The 16254-nt window shown below is 44.4% G+C and overlaps 1 protein-coding gene across 6 annotated transcripts in view; it reads left to right on the top strand.

Moving 5' to 3' along the window:
- The window catches only part of CASKIN1 (CASK interacting protein 1), a 1401469-nt gene that overhangs the window by 1048598 nt on the left and 336617 nt on the right, over positions 1-16254 (top strand). For 4 of the 6 annotated variants that reach the window (XM_069647339.1, XM_069647342.1, XM_069647337.1 and 1 more), the window contains one exon: positions 1702-1811. The exons of the other annotated variants lie outside the window; for them this stretch is intronic. In XM_069647339.1, coding sequence (XP_069503440.1) covers positions 1702-1811 — 110 coding nt within the window. The remainder of the gene's footprint in view (positions 1-1701; positions 1812-16254) is intronic. 6 annotated transcript variants of the gene reach the window in all.

Genomic DNA, 16254 nt, shown 5'->3' with positions numbered 1-16254 from the left:
CAGTGGTGTAGCTCTCTCCGCCCCTAACACATCTTTAGTTTGACTTGTTCCAGCTGGAGAACTAGCAGGGGGACGGATTGCTGGCCTCTGCCACGGCTCACATCCAAAACAACTCTCTTATGTTGCAGAACTTTTCCTGTCCAGTGCACTGCTTATTCCTTTGAGGGATTGAGCCACAGAAAAAGTAACAATAGCTACTTTTTCTTTGAATTTTGAAAAAAGGAGTTTCACCTCCTCCACTGGCCCAGAAGCCTGACCCTCTGCGAGGTGCTGCAGCTAGGCTCACTCTGAGAAAACCCCGCCTGGGGACACACCGACGTACCCCTCGCAGCATGAGCGTCCATGAGACAGCTTGATGAGAGGAGAACTCTTACAAAGAGCTATGCAGCACTCTCTGCAGTGCTTGTGCCTGAAGTGGCGCCAGAACGTCAGGCTCTCACTCTCCTCTCCGGAGAGCACAATATATTCATTTGCTAACTTCTCCCTCTCCCAGGGCAGGACCGTGACCCCAGATTACTCCTTTCTCAATACCAGTTAACACACAAAGTAAAGAGGTCATGGGCAGCTGCACAGGCAGGCCCATAAATTGTATGTATACTTTCCCCAAGGAAAGAGGCCCTGTGTGCTCGAGGCCTACCGGGGAAACTCCCGGTGTCCCGGTGGGCCAGTCCAGGCCTGTTCACATGGTCTAGTACGGGGGTCTGCAGCGTTTGGGTCTTCAGAGTATCCAAATAAGGAACTGGTGAAGATCATGGAGGCGACAGCCCAAATCATCTGGGGAAGACACATATGGCAGCATATTGGTGGTCTCAATGGTATTAGGACCTTTTTCAAAAAAGCAAAGAAAAAAAAAACGATTTCGAAAGACCGCTCTGTGACTGTACAAAGCAGTCTTTTGAAATCGAACTGTCAGCCCGTGCGACCCACAGGAGTGCGTTTTGGTGGGGGTCAGGGGGCTGTTGGGAGGGGAGGGAGTTGTCAGGGGCTGAGCGGGATTTGGGGTGGAACACCCCCCCACCCAAATTTGGAGTAAATCCGGGTATAGGGGCTGGGGGGTGAAAAATGTCATTATTTTGATTTTTGTAGTCCGCCTAAAATCGGTCTTTTGGCTAGGCCACCTAGAAAAGTCAAAATGATGACATACAACCGTCTCAATAGCTGGTGGTCATTAACTTCACGATCAATGTATTATGCAGTCCGGTGTACCAAAGGGTGAGTAGCATGTGGGGTCCTGGGATTCCAGTAGGTAACATGCTTTACAATTGTGTACATAGAGTCTGCACGCTTCAAGAGACCCTTTTACTCGGCTGCATGTGCACAGCTCGCCCTATAGTATCCATAGGGTGATCTTACTGTAAATCCACATTGTTTCAATAATCCTCCATTCGTCATGACTAACTCTTTTCTTTTTTTACCGTTTTTGAAGCATTGTGGGGAGGGGAGGGTGAGTGGGTAGTCTAACAATGTAACTCACTTGCCTTGTTTGATTCCAGGAACATCATTTGTGGTGAGTGGGCAAGATCTGCTTCCAAACTGCATAGTTAATCAGTGGAACCCTTCTGCTGCAGGTTCTGGTTGCAGTCAGGGATCTTTTGCCCTGGGAACCCGCGCTAACTACTAATAGCATGACTTGAGAGTAATCCGCAGAAGCGTCCTGCTCCATGGAGCCTAACCAAAGCTTCCTTCTTGCTTCTGTGGCAGGTGGGGACCGCAGCAGTATTGGCAGCACCGGAAGCGCTCGGAGCTCGGGCAGTGGGCAGAGTGCTGGCAGCAGTGCCAATGCCATCCACGCCGGTGCAGAAGGGGTCAAGGTACACAGCAACACAATTCTTCAGTAGTCACAGACCACACCACTACGCCAACTGTTAGCACAAAGGGGCACGAGTTTTATCACCAAGGGTGAGAAATCCAACCCTCACCTAGTTCTGAATCCAGTCCAGACCTCCAATCATACCAAGCACCCAAAAGACATGCACTACGTTTCTACTCTTAGCTCCCTGTGTATTCATCCACAAATGATTGTTAGCTGTGATCTTGCTCCAGTCATGTTCCATTGGCTGTCATCTGTTGTTGACTAGTCTTCCCTCTTCCAGGGCAGGCATTGTTTATGAGCATTGAAACTGCAGATGTTTTTCAAAATATCGTTCCATTCTATTGACTTAATCACACTCCGCACTGTAAGAGTGGGTTTTATTATGCCATTGTGCATAATCAGCTCTGCACCAATGAACCACAGGACACACAGTTCCCTGGCCATGCCAACAGCTCAAAGAGTTTACACTGTGCACAGTGTGCACACTCTACACACACAAATGCTCGATGGGTTCTCACACAATAATTGTCCACATGATTCACACAAAACACGCACATCGATAGCACATTTTTCACAGACATTGGTGAAACCTATTGCACACCTATTGATCACACTTGAAGTGCTCGCATATCCCACGCTGCAGAATGAGTAAATGGATGAATGAATGAAGGAATTGATAAGTAGAGATGGTGTATGAAGGACTAGACACCCTCGTTCACCCCATTGTGAGTTGTTGCATTTACTGTATGTGGCGGGGCCCCTCAACTTGCTTCCATAGCACTCAAATGTTGCGCAATTCAAGCAGACACCACAAGTCCTTCCTTCGCCCAACCCCCCCCCCCTCTCTGCGCACTCTGGCCAAGTCCTGCATTTTTTGCAAGGCCACCTCTGTAATCACGTATTGCTGTGGCTTCTCAAACGTTTCAGCCTGAAATCACTTCTTGGGATCAAGGGGAATCTACACGAAAGGCCGGTGGAGACTCAAAATCAGTGCCTTGGCCCAATGGCATCTGAAAGCATTCTTGGTGGGTCAACTGGTAAGACAGGGGGTGATTTAATAGCCAGAAAGGCTTGTCCGTTCGGTCGGGTATCCATGATATTCCGTGATTTAGAATTGTCAATCGTAGACATTCATACGAAAAAAGATCCCATCTGCACACATAACCTACAAGTGACCTTGATGAGGAGAATAATGGCTTTGCCCATTGCGTCTGTCCGAATCATGTAAATACTAACCGCCCTACTGGTGCACATGGTGACCACTGCTGGTGCCTGGACGTGTGGCAACCAAAAAAGTTTACTCTGGGGGCTGGGTGGGGTGCAGGGTTAGCTTATTGTTATGCTGCCCGATTTATAGAATTGAAGATTTGGAATTATCATGTACACAGTGTTGTGTCTGTGTCAAGGTGTAAGTGTGCATCTCTTAGTCTTGAGGTTCTGGTTGCTTAGCAGCTGTTTGTTGATGAATGTTGTTTTCTAGACCCACCACCACTTGTTTTCCCCTACCTTACTACAGACTCTGGTCTTGGTCTGGTTGGCCCCAAGGATGGGTCGAGGACTCACTTCGGGCAAGCCTTGGCACCCGGAACCTACTATGCTAGCAGCTGGCGCAACATAACTGCTTGAGTGTTGCTTGTTCACGTAGAAGCTAAGTAGCCAGGATTGGGGTGTAGTCTTTGATTGGGGGATATGCTGGTGCCTGAGTGCAGGTCACAGAGTAAAGAAGTTCCTTTTTAAAACGAATTGACTACTAACTAAGGCGGGTTTGTCACAAGTCTTGAATGATGAGCGGTAGATCGAAGACCACCTGAAACGGCAGAGCCAGGCCCGTGCGAGAGGGGTCCAGAACTGCAAAAGATTGAATGCTCTATGGGTTTACCGGGGCAGCCTCAGGTTGCTAAGCAACAGCATGCTCTTTGCTGCTGGGCCTCTCAAGGCTGCAGCATATCTTGTCACTGCTTCAGAGACACTCTGTAGAAGACGAACAAGGAGAGTTAAAGGTATCGAGGAAAGCAGAGCTGACTCTTGGATGTCTCCAAACAGGAGGACAATAATAGTATAACAGGCTGAAGCCTGCAAGAAGATCCCACGTGTGCAGCTAGCACAAAGGACAAATGGGTGAGGGCTGGCCCGTGGTAAATGCAGATATGCAGCTGTCCAAGGCAGAGAGAAAAGCAGACGCGTAGTCCAACGAATCAGCGTGTTTCAATAACATCTCTAGGACAGGTGTCTGCAACCTGTGGCTCTCCAGATGTTTTGAACCACGTTGCCCTTGATTTCATCAGTGACTGCTGAGCAAGGGCTGATAACATCTGGAGATCCAACGGGTACAGACCATTGCTATAGGTTGAAGGGCAGAAGGTGAGCCCTAAAAGGCTGCATCAGTGCAGCGAGCCACAGGATGCAAGGCAGGACGCCAGGTATGAGGGCTGTGTGAAAACTCTTCATGTCTGTTTCTAGCCTATTGGACGTTGGATTTTATCATCTTCAGGTGTGTAAATAACCATTTGACTGAACGATTCTGTCATGTTTACAGCTTGCCAACAGGAAAACGGTCTCATCACCAACCAGGGATTCCTACAACTTGCAATCGGGAACATAGATAGAAGGCCAACTTACAATTCATGGATACGTACAGCTAGCCAATGGGAGCACAGCCTCAAGGCAGCCTGAATGCCTTCATGTAACAGGGGGATGGTCTTGCCACACTGATTGGGGGAGAGGTGTAGGCGGGCACAGCAATATACTTTGTATGACACTGCTTTGAGCACTTGACCCGCCTCTTCCCTGTTTCCAACCCCTGCTGACCTAAACTCAAGATCACTGTGGTGAATCTCTCTGGGATGCCGAGGTGGGATGGAAAGGCAAAGGTTGGGCTGGCATTCCTCAAAAGCCTGTAGTGCAGAAACACTGGGTTATAATAATTTTTAACACATATACAAAAGGAAAAGCAAACAACGAAATGCAGGTGTACAATATCTTTAGTTGGTCTTTAGCGTAGTTATGTCCTTTTCCCAGTACACTAGCTGGTTGTAACAGTTTTATTGCAAAAAACAGGAATCACAAGACACTATTTACACTATTAACCTATCTAAGCAGCTGCGTAACTACAAAAAAAACACTACAAAAGAAAAGTTCAAAAATAGCAAAAAAAGAGTCCTTTTAAAAATAGGAAATCTAGTCTTGAAAAATATAAATGTTCTTAAAAATATATACAGAGTCTGTATACAGTGCACTGTACTATGTAAAAAAAAACATACTTGGGAGACTGCTTGGCTAGGGCTGTCCCAAAGTCCTTGGTGCTGTAGATATTTTTTCTCCTCCTTGTAGATGGCGAGTTGCCTTCGTGTCAGCAGCAGCAACTACTTGTTTGAGGGCTCCAAAGTCCTTTTTTGGTGCTGGGCTGTGTATATCAGGTGTAGCCCAGTAATGACCAGCAGTATGAGTGGTCCCCAAACTCCTCACTCAACCTGGGGAGCGTCTGCAAGCACCAGCCCTGGGGAGTTTATGTGGGCCTGACAGAAGGCGGGCGCTTCTTTCAATGGGCAGCACGTCCCTCCCTCTCGCGAGGTATCCCAAGAGTATCTCTTGGAGAGCACGGGGAATTAGGTAGCCTGGGATGCAGTGGTGACATGAGGCACAGGGTAGGCAGCAATGATTTCAGGCACTCCCTTCCCTGTCAGGGGAGCACCACCATATGAGCCGGGGCAGGCAGTGGTGGTGAATGGGCGCGGAGTGCTGCTCAACCCTCCTCGATGAGGGTTGAGTTTCAGTTATCACAGTACCCTGCTCACGCCGACTGCAACATTTTCCCTGAGCAGCATTATGCATAGGAGTCCTTTACTCGAATTTTCTTTTCTTTTGATTGAATGGATCCATGTGTGGCTTCTCGCTCACGGGATCCTTTTTTTCTTTTCTTTATTTTTTCTTTCATTGTCCCCCGCAGGTGGTTACATTCATGTTTTTATGTTTATGACTAGCCAATAGGAAGAAAGACTACACGCACCTGGGATTCATGCAAATATATATAACTAGCCTGGGATTCTTGCTTGTAAATACCTAGCCAATAGGAACAAAGATGAAAGGCTACTCTTGGACTCCTTCTATAAAACTGGCCAGTATAAACAAATGCGAGCGTGCAGCCTGGAATTCCGACATGCGCAAAGCAGGCCACTGATAGCCATCTGCAAGGCAACAGATGGCCCCTGCGACCTGCGTGTGCTTGTGTTGCTGACTTTAGATGATCAGAATCGCAGCCAATTGCACAAGAAAGGGCACGGCCTGGGGTCTGTACACCTGTAGCCAATGGGAAGAAGAGAAGTGACACCTGCATATTGAAAATCTCATTGGCTAAAGAGACTCTGGTCTCTTACGATATCACTCCACGGAATGACACGGATTTCCCCTCGCAATCTGCCTTTATCAGTCGAATACCAACACTTGGCTTGAGATGCCATACCTCTTATTTCATTATGTAAACGACATTAACGACCTCACATCTTAAAGTGTCAGAAGCTGGTAAAATGGCGCCATAAAATGAGACCCTGGCCTGCGCCACGTGGGCTGGAGCTGGCTATCACTTATAGACACCTCGGGTTAGAGGTCCCCAGTTAATACTGGATCGTTAATTGCAGGTGTTCATGGCCCAAACCTGAGGCCTTCAGAGCCTTCAGGGAAAAGACCTAGCTGTCGCCTGGGTGATCCCTATTTTGTTTCCATTCCCTAGGGAGGACGTGATTGCTTCCTGGCCTACCTTGCTTTATTTCTTTCCTCCTTTATGTATGTAGTTCTTTGTTTTCCTTTCTTCGTACCTCTCTTTTGTTTTTACTGTGTCTTTCTTCTTTTTATTTTATTTATTTAATAATGTGAGACAGTTTAAATATAAACTTTACACATATATAAAATAAAACAAGAAGAGTTTATATAATAAAATTTAAGAAAAACATAAATTAAAATTAAGTAAGATCAGGCAGAATTTGGGAAAACAAAGCCCTCATTTGCAACTAATTAATAGCTAGCATCAATAGCTCTAGTCAATGCATACTGCATGTATATATTTCATTTCGTTTTTCCAGGTCTGTGATTTCCTTTCACCCATCCAGTAAAGTTTAAAGAGAAAGGAAGGAAGGAAAGAAACCCTATTAGGCAGATTTCACATAGAACAAAAAGGCTAGATGGTAATGCCCAATTGTTTTTCAATATTCAGCCATATACTATACATAGCTATGTGAGTTTTTATAGAGGTCGAATTTAGGCTGCGGTACCAGAACCACGATTCCTCTATGTGCTCCATATTATGCACCATTTTCCCATAGCACAGTTCATAGGTTTTAAAAAAAGGTAGGACAGGCTGTTAAAAGATGTAAGGCAGTTTCGTTAGTAGCAGTGTGTTTACACCTTCGACAATAAAAGAAGGAAGCGTCTGAGTTTACTAGAGAGACTCAGATTGAGGTACAGCTGAGGTTTCAGGTAAGTATATAATCTGTACCGCACAAACTGATACTTTGTGAGTTTGCTCAAGTGATCGTAGTTCTCGAGCCAGTCCCATAAGTCTACTCGTTTGGACAAAGCCTTCTTCGTTGCGTTGTTAGTGCTCCTCAGCGCAGGAATCCAGCCAATCTCCTTATATACATTTTCCATATGAGCTTTCAGATGGTAAGATGTCCCCTCCCTAGTGACTTCTTGATGTAAAGATCTTAAGAGGGGGTTCGATGGTTGGTTGATCATCTTCGAGTACATCTCCGCTCTTCGTTTAAGCACTGTAGCGTTAAGGGAAATTAGCCCCAGTTCCAGTCTTATAATCGCCATGGGGATACATTGGGGGAGTCCCAGTATCCACCTCCAGAATTTGCCCTCTATGACTTGAAGCCAGCTTAGTTTGATGTTTAGTAGTGCCTCCAGACCATATGTAACCATGGGTTCCAATATCTGCTCATAGAGCTGGCGCACAACCCACAAAGTATAACCACAATTTTTAATTGCAAAGCGATGTATTAATGCTGTTAGTTGTGCAGCTCTGGTAATTCTTGTTTGCATACAGGTGAGATATTCTCCTATAACGTCAACATCCACACCCAGATATTTATATGAGGGGGTATATTTTATTGCCATCCCTTGCACAACTAACTTTGGTCTGGAGAATTTTTTTACCGAGAAGACCATTAATTGGGTTTTCTCACTGTTAATGACCAGATCATTTTTAAAGGCATAATCCCAAAGCGCAATAGCCGATCTAGAGAGGCCGCTAAATGTGTGGTCCATGATGATCAGGTCATCAGCATAGGCGAGCACTGGGCAGTGCTCAGATCCAATTCGTGGGGGGCAATTGCGTGCAGCAGATACCGCTATGGGAAGATCATATTTAAATACATTATATAGGAAGGGAGCAGTGACACATCCTTGTTTAACTCCACGATTCTGTATAACTGGTGCTGTCATATGGCCTTGAGAGTCCAACTTAAGTTTTGCCGTAGTGTTTCGATGTAAGGCTCTCAAGTAATAGAGAAGTTCTTCAGGGCAGCCTAATAATTTTAATTTTAACCAAAGTTTGTCACGAGGGACTGTATCAAAGGCCGCTCGGAAGTCTATAAAGAGGGCATATAGAGGGGGTTTCCCATTAATCTTAGCGCTGGTCCTGAGTAGATCCACAATCGCAGGTTCATGGTGGTGGTATATCCTTTCCTGAATCCACTTTGATATTGATTCAATATACCAGTTCTGTCCCACAGCTCCAATTTATCCAGAAGCATCGATGCAAATAGCTTCCCTGTGCAGTCCAACATAGATAGCAGTCTATAGTTACCTGGTTCCAATCTATTTCCTCTCTTGAATATTGGGATCAGTATGGAGGTTTGCCACGAGGTCGGGATGTTGCCGGTCTCCAATACGTTGTCAAATTGGATCTTGATAAGGTTGGCCCAGAAATCAGGATTACTTTTCAGAACTGTGTTGGCTAAGCCGTTGGGTCCAGGCGCTCTAGATGATTTTAGAGATTTAATTTTGGCAAGGAGTAGTTCGTTGGTCACAACAAATGGTTTCTCAAGGGAGACTAGTTCACAGTTACCATACTGGTCCGAAATGGGTGAAGCATTGCGTCCAGACAAAAATTCAGACCATTGCTGGGCACTTATCGGGTTAACCATTGTATGGTGGGTAGTACCCCTCACTTCATTTAGTACACCCCAGATATTTCTAGTGCGTTTAGAGCATACTACTTGAACCATCTGTTGCCAGCGACTTAACTTCTCAGCTCTTCTCCTCGTCTTGATCCAAGCGCAGTATTTATTCTTTAGGATTCTGCGCTGGGCTGCAGAGGCTATTTTTGCTTTTTGAATAGAAGCTCTTGAAGTTCGTTTAGCTTCTCGAATGCTTCTGTCGTAAGGTACGATCTTCCTTCCATCTTGAATCACTATATTAACATGAGTAGTCGCATGAGTTGATGCGAAAGCCGCGATCCATGGTTCAATATCGTTAGCATTAAGTTTGATAAAGGATTTGATGTCATAAAGTAGGATGGCTTGTGTTGAACGAGCCGCGTGTTCGATGTTTTTTGTGTGCCAACGAATAAGGGTGCCAGCTTGATTTGTCGTCATGTTACCCATGGGGCTAGGGCTCGGAATTAGCCAATCGGCTACAAAGGTCAGAGTTAAGAGACTATGGTCGCTCCAAATATTCTAGGCGATCTCCATATCTTTAACGCTGCTAGCTATATTTGGGCTAACAAATATATAATCTAAGGTACTGGTTACTGCGGCGTTACGCAAAGTATGTTTTCCAGGACGGTCACTTCGTGTTCTTCCATTTATGAGTTCCAAGTCCCAGTCAGAAAAGAAATGTAATCAGTTAGAGCCCTTCAGGATCTTCAATGTTATGTGTCATAAGCCCCTTGGGGTGAAGTAGAGGATTGAGAATAGTGCCCTTCGAACCCTTTATATGGCAGTTAAAGTCACATGTGAAGATAACAGAGCTGTTCCCTGGTACCGTTATCCAATCACTAAGTAGCTCGTGGACAGCCTCCTGTAGTTTTTCTCTGTAAACAGCGCCAGGTGGATTGTATATGGTTACAAGTAAAATTCTTTCAATGATACCTTCGTACGGGACAGCCACTTCCACTGCTAAGATGTTATCAGGCTGGCTAGTAGGAATTCGGCAGGATTGAATCGAATGCCTAACACCCACAATCAGTCCTCCAAAAGGTCTACCAATGGGTCCCTTCTTGGCTAGAGACTGGTACAATGTATAGCCATTGAGGATCACTGGGGAGACCAGACAAGTTTCCTGTAAACTCAGCTCAGGTGGTCTTTTAAGATATCTGCTTATCCTTCTGAAGATAATAAATGATTAAAACCTCTACAATTCCAAGAGGCAATGGTATAGGCTCATTGTTTGTTTATAATTAATGGGAGGGATTCAGTCAACCAGCTCAAAACGTTTTGGACGTCTGCAATCTGTACATCGTCCGTCTTGGGTAAGTTTGAGACCAAAGGAGATTTTTCCGGTGAAGAAACCACCTTCCGTGGGCAGCTGTCGTCTTCCGCTTCAGGGTCAGCGTCAATCTCAATGTCAACGTTCACCAGATTTTGTTTAAAACTTCGCAATAGTTGAGCTGTCGACAGAAATTTGCAGTGAACCGCAGATACATTAGGATTGATAACTTGAAGTGGCTCCACATATTCAAAGTCTGCAGAACTGAGAACCACTAATTTGAGGTACAGAGTGGAGCCTAGTCACGAGAGCCGATCTTGTGAGCCAATTTCGCTCATGTTGCTGGTATAAGTTTTTAATGATACATATGCGATTATTAGGATAGTCAGTTTGTGGGGGCTCACTGTTGGTAGGTGGGTTAGGGATGCTTGTTGCCCGAGGATCCCTAATTGGGCTTTTATTAGGAGTAGAGGAGATCTTTTCCACGTCATTGTTAAGTTGAGACGATTCAAGGTCTAGCAGGTTTTCATCTGTACATATGGACTCAATCTCAGTATCGGGAATTAGCCAGCTTGTGAGAGTGCCTGGTCCCTTTGCTTTGCGTTTTAACGCTCTTGTTGTTCTCTTTTTTGCTTTTTTTGTTGGTTTCCCCATCGGGGCAGTCACAGGTAAAGGAGAGGCTATTACGCATGGCTTCTGTTTCATGGCTGCTCTTCTGGCCAATCTTCTCTGTTTGCGTGAGAGGTATGCTGCTGATTCATCCGCAGGTTTGGATGTAGGCATAGGCTCAGTAAAAGGTGGTACAGAGTCACTGATCGTAGGCCTGGGGACCAGGTTTTCTTCTGCCTTGGGAATATCTTTGGCTCCTTCTCTTGCAGCATAGTTAAGAGTAGATTATAAAATACGCCCACACAGTTTCAAAAGAATTTTTAGGGCAAACTGCAGAGAGGCCATTGAAGATTGCAATTCAACCAAGGCCGGCATGTTCAAGGTAGAAACTCACTGTTGGTTCCGAGGCCAGAAGGCTCTTGAAACGGAGCTAGGTTAGGGGATGTAGATAGTCTTTCAACATGCTTCCTCTGAAAGGGCAATGCGCTTGGTTGAGAGATCTGTGAATTATTACCCGACTGGCGCAGGTGAGCTGGAGTCATAGCCCGCTGCATTGACAGGCAAAGCTCGAGGAGTGAATTGTCATAGTTAGTAACTTCATGCAGTGCCACGGCGGGGTTATTCACAGGTTCCTCTCCTTCCGTCACTGTGGAATTTTCTTCAGGAAGTAGATTGGGCGGAAAAAAGTCAGTGATGGCCCCTTTAATCGGAAGTTCTTTCCTTTTTGGTTTTATAGGTCGATTGTTGGCCTTGCCTGTAGAACGGCATATAGTTTGCCCAGTTAGTCAGGCCCAGTCAATTTGTATTTACAAGAAGTAGCCTTTAGGGTTATATTTTTGTGAAGAAGGAGACCCCCACCTCACCCTATCCAGGGGGGGGGGGATATCTGTGCGGTCTCGACTTTATAACCGCTAGCTGTAAGTTTACTCGGTGAATGTCTTAGCCTCTGGGGTATAGTTGTGATCAAAGGGTGAGCCCCGGAGTCTCACGGCTGAACCCAGGCAATGTTAGTAGATTGAGAAGAAAAGAGTCCGACAGATGATTAAATCAGAGAACACAGTACCTGAGAATCCAAGTCGCTCGACGCGACCCTCGGTCCCGCGGACTGCAGACTGCTCCCTTGTCACTCCCTTTGCCTTTCTTCTTTTTATCTCTCTCTCTCACTTTTTGTCCCCGTCTTTCATTGTTACGTCATTTTCGGCTTCTGTTGCTCGCATTCTTTTTCCCTCTCCGTCTCTCTCATGCTACTCCACTTTTGTATTGCTTTCACATTCTCTCTTTTATTTTTTTCTTTCTCCCACCCTTCCTCGAGCTATCGCCTCCCCTTCATTCCTTTCCATTCTCCCTGATCTCCCTTCCTCGCGCTCTCACTCATCTTCCACCTTCTCTCTCCCCATCTTCTCTGCTCCCCCTTCCCTTTGCTTTCTCTCTGCCCTCCCTCTCTTACTCCTTGTTTCTCTCTCGGGCCAGCTCCCAGACTCTTGATAAACAGCAATCAATAGCACATATGTTGCTTTGCGGCCTGACGCTTCACCATCAGTGTCACCCAGCACATTAATAGCTGGTAGACGTCAGTCTCTCGTGATGCATTATTGATTCTGCCCCCTGTGTGCTCTGCATGTCTGTGCCTTGATGCTAATCAGGTGAGTTTGCTGGATGGATCTATAGTTGGGTGTGTGTGATCACCACCACTCTGATCACTTTCTGGACCAGAGTGATCAAAGCGTTGCCAGCATGTGTGTGTATGAGCATGCTTGATTTTGTGCATGTGTACCTTTATATATGAAACTGTGCATGTTTGCAATTGGTTGAACATACCTGTAAGTGCCTGTTTTTGTGTAAGATTTTAGGTTCTTGAATGAGCACTTCTGTGTGTTTATGTATATGATTTGGCAGGTTTAGGTTTGCTTGGATATGTCTGTATGTCTATATTGTATTTCTGTTCATGTAATTCATGTATTTTCGTGTGTGTGGTGTGTGTGCGTGTGTGTGTGTGTGTGTGTGTGTGTGTGTGTGTGTGTGTGTGTGTGTGACTAAATAATAGCAATTTTTAAAGTTGTGCTGAATTATTCCACACAATCCACTCCTGAAAAACGTACTAGTTCCAGAATACCACCTTTACCCAAACTGTTTCCGTCCCACGTCTATTTTTTAAAAGAAACTCTCACACAGTTGATTGCCAACTCAGAAGAATGAGACCTGCTCGACAATATTACCTATGACACTGAGTTTACTAGTGTCCTCCAGTCAGTTCTGTATTTCTGCTAGTATGCCATCAATCAAACTGCACCCAAGTCGATCTCCTTGTGTATGTTAGTTTTTCTCTATGTTCTTGTCATCTTAACTTGGTGCTGGTGCCTGGCCTGTGGAAGTTGCTGTCTTCATTTCTCTTTGTGGATGGATGCTGTCTCATATTGTGGGATTTTCTCCAAAGTGTCTCCAAGTTGGGCTTGTATCTCGTTCAATGTGCACAAGTTGTGTTTCTCCCCGAGTTGATGTCACAAAGATAGAGTGACCCCTTTGCAATGTCGAACTAAGTTAGACTTCAGCGGGTTCATGTTTTGACTTTGGCTCTGATTTGACTTTGGCAGGCATAGTTTGTCGCCGATTAATGTCTAAAAACTAGGTTTGTCCCTGGCTGAATGTCCGTCAGATTGGGCTATTGGTTTATTGTTTGATTTTTGTTTTATGTAAGCTAATGTTTTGCAGCTACGCTTCTGTTCTGCATCGATATCCCCGCTAATCCTTGGCAAATTTCTGCCTCACTGAACTCACAAATCCACCCAAAGCGCCTATGCAGCATTCAGCAAACTCAAATGTCACCTGCACACCTCGGAACTCTCACTTCCCCAGTCACAACAAGTTGGCTTGTGTTTTACACACTCAATTACAATCACTGAACACATTCACCTGCCTCCAACTACCTTTGGGAATTTATCATCCTACGTATCACAGACAATAAATGTCACATGCGTGTATATCGTGCAAGGAGGTCGCAGTCCTCTCTGCCCTAGAAGGCACACAAAGATAGCACAGTCAGTTGTCACCACCTAAATGGTTATCTCCTGCTTGCTTCCAACAAACACCTATTTTTAAAAGGAAGCAGCCAATCCTATTTAATTTTTGTACCTCTCCCGCAGCTATATCTTATTTGAATATGATACCTCTCTCTCAACTACCCTAATTGGACTCTAAAGTTCCTTATTTGCCTACATTTGCCAAGATCAGCAAACTCCTACATCAGCCTTCAAGACTGACCATTAACTCCAAACATGCATACCTCTATTTTTACTTCGTCAAACCCCCCCTGCCAGAATCCTAAAGAAAGTTTGGTCTAGATAAATAAGCCGCAATTTGAACGATTGAGTATGTACCTAAATAAGTTCATCCAGGTTAACCCCCACACTCAATAGATGGACGATTAGGATAATGTGGAACACTTAGGGAAGTCTCTCTTAGTAACTACATTCTACCAAAGATTGCTTCTTCCTAGCGTTTGTTTGGTCTCACTTTTAAAGGATTCTGTGTCATTGCTGGGCAGTACCTTTGAGAGTGGGTCAGAATGATACACACACAGCATTTTGCCTTTGAAAAGACGCTGCCACCCTATATTGTTCACAAGAATTTCCATGCACTAGGCCCACCCTTCCTTCCGTGTAAAGTAAAAAATCATACCACATATGCAACCTTGGATCTTTCAACTCTTGTCTTCTTTCTACCCCAATTATGTAACAAAGAGGGCTGCATAACAGAGGTTTTGCAGTTGGGACACCCTTGCATTGGGACCCTTTGCCTACAAGGTGCTTTTTATCTGTAGTTTCAGAACCTGTCAAAATCAGGATTTCGCTTAAGCTGAGTGAAGCTGAAGCGGCCCTGCTCCTGTTATTTCATTGTTTTGTTGGAGATTGTAGCAGCACGAGGCAGTTTGGCCACATTGACACCGCGCAAATCTTCCAGGTGATCATTCAGATAAGACACCGCCGACTGCATCCGAAGTTCCTGATGGCATTCGCCTTGAACCAGAGATCTCGTAAATGGCTTCAGTGTAGCCAGCAGAAGAATCTCTATGAAGGTCCTACTTCACCATTGCTCTACTTGTATCTTTCGTTGACATCTCTGTTTTCTTCCCAACTGCTAAATTTCTCTTTTCTTCCCATCGTTTTAGAGCAATTACTAAACTATTTGGTTACGATCACATGCCCTCGACTGCCGTGATTAATCCCTTGCATTGGTTTTAATTCAACCAATACTTTTCACGCATGACCAACTGGGTATTGCAGTTTGAACCCTTTATATTCTTTAATGTTCTTTTCCATCCAACATCCAGCCTTGTTTCTTTTTATTTAGGTCTATCTGCTTAATGGCTGTGTTACAACATTAACATTGAGCGTCTAATATAAGAGCATATTTCAAAAGGATTCAAGTGTAGCAGTTATGTATTATACAGGACAAACGTGGAGCACCGCCATCTTCAAAAAGGACTACGCTTCTCTTAGAAAAGGACATATATATGAGGATTTATATATGTTGACATACCAGAAGCTATCCAAAGGAACCTTACTAATCAGGAATCAACAAGCCTGCTATTTAAAAGATACCATTTTGGGAATCTTTGAAAAAGGACCCTACTTATGAACTGTACTCGTATAGAAATACATGATTGCACATAACAATTGCATAAATGTGTACAAATGTACTGAATTGCAACAAACCTTGACATTGCTCAAAAGAATGCATGTATTAGGACAATGATTGAAAAATCTAGACCACCTAAACATAAATTGTGAAGCAACAGTTTATAACCTACACAACAGGCTCTCCTGTTTATAACTTTGTTTTGATTGTGTAAACGACTCGATAAAGCCCGCTAAAGGGAAAAAATTTGCACGTGCCACCATCAGGTTAATGTTGGCTCAAAAACAGGTTTCTAATGAGGCCTACCCCAATTTAGGACTGGGTTCCAGTACCTAATGACTCTACATTGACTACTGATAAATCTATATTTTCACTCAAACTGTCTGGCTTTGAGTTTCTTTAACCTTGGTGCAGTAAAGGAACTATTTTACAGTATTCCTATACTTTGACTGACTAAAGTGAATATCAGTTCAAATTGGGTTACTGCACCATGGATAGCTATATAATCTCTAGAAAGATCAAATTTATTACAGAGCGACAAACAGGCACATTATTCACTTTTACCCTCTAAATTATAAAAAAAAATGTATTGCATCATTGGCTTATTACAAAACCTTTTTGCAAAGAAGAAACACGTTATCCAATTCCAACATTTCTGGTCAACATCAAAATATGACATCTAAAAACCTTTACAATCCATGTCAACATGTAAAGTTTATCATGTACAATTCCTCCAATGTATCACAATTCAACACTTAACAAATTTAACAATT

Source organism: Ambystoma mexicanum, chromosome 2q, assembly GCF_040938575.1.
Source record: "Ambystoma mexicanum isolate Mex_15411 chromosome 2q, UKY_AmexF1_1, whole genome shotgun sequence".
In the NCBI taxonomy this organism is placed as follows: Eukaryota; Metazoa; Chordata; class Amphibia; order Caudata; family Ambystomatidae; genus Ambystoma; species Ambystoma mexicanum.
The sequence above is the reverse complement of the archived record's forward strand: the minus strand, read 5'-3'. Positions and strand labels throughout refer to the sequence as shown.